At 51.4% G+C, this 2,957-nt stretch overlaps 1 protein-coding gene across 1 annotated transcript in view; it reads right to left on the bottom strand.

Moving 5' to 3' along the window:
* Positions 1–963: 963 nt before the first annotated feature.
* ADRA2A (adrenoceptor alpha 2A) overlaps positions 964–2,957 on the bottom strand; it is a gene marked incomplete at its 5' end in the record, with an annotated part of 3,360 nt that continues 1,366 nt past the window's right edge. Inside the window, 2 exons of the mRNA XM_006778746.1 lie at positions 964–1,027; positions 2,122–2,216. Of these exons, the coding sequence (XP_006778809.1) occupies positions 964–1,027; positions 2,122–2,216 (159 nt within the window). The remainder of the gene's footprint in view (positions 1,028–2,121; positions 2,217–2,957) is intronic.

Here is a 2,957-nt window from a genome sequence, read left to right as displayed (position 1 = left end):
CATGAGGGCCATTTCTCCTCCTACAGTCCCCTCCCCACCCCACCCCACCCCTTTGCAGATTTGCTTAAGCCCTTGGCAATGAACAGTGATGCCCCTGCCAACTCCGGCCCTCTCTCCCCATGTTGCCCAGGACTCCTCCATCTCTGAGGCTTCTCTGCAGCTGGAAAAGCCGGGGAAGGGGCTGCCCACACTTCCCGCTTTCCCAGGGAGCAGGGCCTCTGGGGGTGAAGGCAAGGCAAACACAGACCCGCAGACAGCAGAAAAGAGTCAACAGCAAGAGCTGTTTGTATCTGCCCCTGCGTCTGAGACACACAGCCCAGGTCCTGGGGGCCTGCCAGGCTGGCTTACTGTCTGGCACTGTTTGCCTTTGGGGCGATGGGTGCCTGGAGTGGGAGGGAGAAAGAGGCTGGAGTGGGGGCAGGGAGCCAGGCTCAGCACCAGACCAGGCAGCCAGACTTGGCAGCAAAGGTCATGGTGTGGAGCCCCCAGGCCGGGGTCACTGGAACCAGCAGCCTGCCCACCCCCGTCTGCAGGGTCAGATGTTCCCACCTCTCCAAAAACCTCTGGGAACCGATGCCTTCCCTCCCCCCAGGGCCCCTCAGGACCCAGATGTCTTCTCAGGGCTTCCACCCTGCCATACCCCTTGGCCCCCACTAAAAAAGTTAAAGAAGACAAGTGTGGCCCAGAGGGTGCTCCAGGACCTTACAAAGTCCGTCCTTACGAAGTGCCTGCCTTACAGAGTCCAACCTTCCCCAAACCATGACCTGTGGCTTGTGATGGCCCCTCAAACCCAGCTCCCGGATGAATAGCGCTCCATCAGCTGTGCGTGTGATCAGACACAGAGCGGCTCCAGCTGCCTCCAGCTGCACGAGGCAGCGTGGGTCCAGAGCCCTGTCACCCAGAGCTGTGCGACCCTGCGCAAGCCACTCCCCTTGGAAAATGAGGGGTCGGATTCTTGGATTTCTAAGGGCCCTTCCCACTTCCAAGTGCTATAACCACCACCGTACAGTGAGGATCTTCAGCTCCCCTGGACAACAGAGCAGAACTTGATGTTACAGAAATGCAACAGGGAGGACAGGAGGTGACACAGTCTCACAGCTTTTGGCCAGAGAGATTTCAAGCCACCAACCAAGACATGCTTCTATTTAGGTATTTATACCACACCATGGGTTACACACATGTTGTACATTATCGTGCTGTAAGGTGAGATACACATTTTGGAATATATTCCACACTTGGTGCATATGCCATACTTCAGGGGATATACATACCTTTTGGACTATGTACACACTTTAGGGCATATAGACACCCTGCGGTATCTGCACACTCTGTAGATATCTGCATGCTTGGAATATAGCCCATACTTTGTGTACATGGCACATTTTGTGTAGAGACCTCACTGCTGGCAGCATTCTGCAAAGTGGTAACCATGCGCCTCTGGCAAGACTGGGGTTAAGAACACAGACCCTGGAACCAGACAAAGCTGGATACGAAGCATTTCCACCTCTTGTTAACCTTGGGCAAATATCTTGCCCTCTGAGACTCAGTTTCTTCACCTGTAAAATGGATATAATAATATTCCTTAATTCATAGGGTTTGTGGGAAAATTAAATGAAGCAAAACCTATAGTGAGCTCCTCGTTGTGTCCAGCACATTAAAAAAAAAAAAAAACACTTAGGAAATGGTAGCTTTGTTGTTGCTTGCACTTGTAAAGGTGTTTTATAAAGTGCATGTATTTTTCAATTTAAAGATGTTCGCGGAGTCTTAAAGCTTTTGGAAACTCAGGTAACAGGCAGGAGCATTTAATTCATGTTTATTTCACATTTGATCTGTAAACGTTTTTATTTAAAAAATCCACTGTCATTAGCAACATGTGCTGACATTAATTTTTCTTTAGTAAAATGAGAGTGCAGGCCTTAAAGAGTCTCTGTCTGAAACGTGTAGAAACTCATGTAAACACGAGGTCTCCGCCCTCCTCCGTTGACTTTGGGAATTCATCAGTGACGCGATCTCAACCAGAAAAACAGAGGTGGGGGGAAGGACAACACTTTGATACCTAAGAGCTCTCGGGGCAGGAACTGTACAGTGTGGCAGGCCCATTTGTCTTTTCAAACTGTTTACCTTGGGCAAATTGTATCAGGTTTGCCTCTTCCACATAATTTACACTTCTCTGTGTCTAAAAACAGCAGCTCGACGATTTCCCCACAGTCAGCACTCTGGGAGACAGAGAGGCGCACATACAACACAAAATAGAAACATACATATTCTTCAAGCAGTGGCCCCGGAGAAAAGGAGGGAGGGGACTTCAGAAAGAGGTTTTAAAGTGAGTTAAAGGGTGCCTGGGGGGTAATGGCTTTATACACGGGGCTGATGCAAGGCGGAAAGGTTCATTGCTTCTGTCTTGGTCCATCATGGCAATATTTACATAGGAAAAAGGCAATTACGCTGTGAGGCACAGGAGAAAAATGGACAGATCTTTTCCCCCTCAGGACATCTCAAAGCAGGGCCAGGCCCCAAGGGACAGTCACCGGTTGCTGGTGGAAAAGGATACGGAGGGAAGTCATGAGGGCACTAGAAAAGGGCTTGCATTGCAGAGGGACCTGCCCTGCCCTGCCCCAGACACCACGTGTCTGCCGCTAGGGCATCTCCCACAGCCAGGATCCCGGCAACAAAAGCCAAGCGACATTAGGGACCCCCGCCACCGCCCCGCAGGTACTTTCAAAAATAGTGTCTATTTACAGGGGAGGGTGGGAGGGCTGGCCGGGCTGCCCTGAGCTGTGTGTAAAAACAGAGATGGGGGGAGGGGAGAGCCATGTGCCAAGGCCAGGTAACCGCTTGGAGAGCCATATCCTCTGGGCTTCAGCGATGGCTCTGGACTGGTCTGTCTGGACTCGGGGGAGGGGACAATACCTTCAGGAAACAATACTGATCAGGGGCGGCCCACGGACCCTGGGAGA

This window comes from Myotis davidii, unplaced genomic scaffold (assembly GCF_000327345.1).
Source record: "Myotis davidii unplaced genomic scaffold, ASM32734v1 scaffold107, whole genome shotgun sequence".
Lineage (NCBI taxonomy): Eukaryota > Metazoa > Chordata > Mammalia > Chiroptera > Vespertilionidae > Myotis > Myotis davidii.
This window is presented reverse-complemented; position numbering and strand designations above follow the sequence as displayed.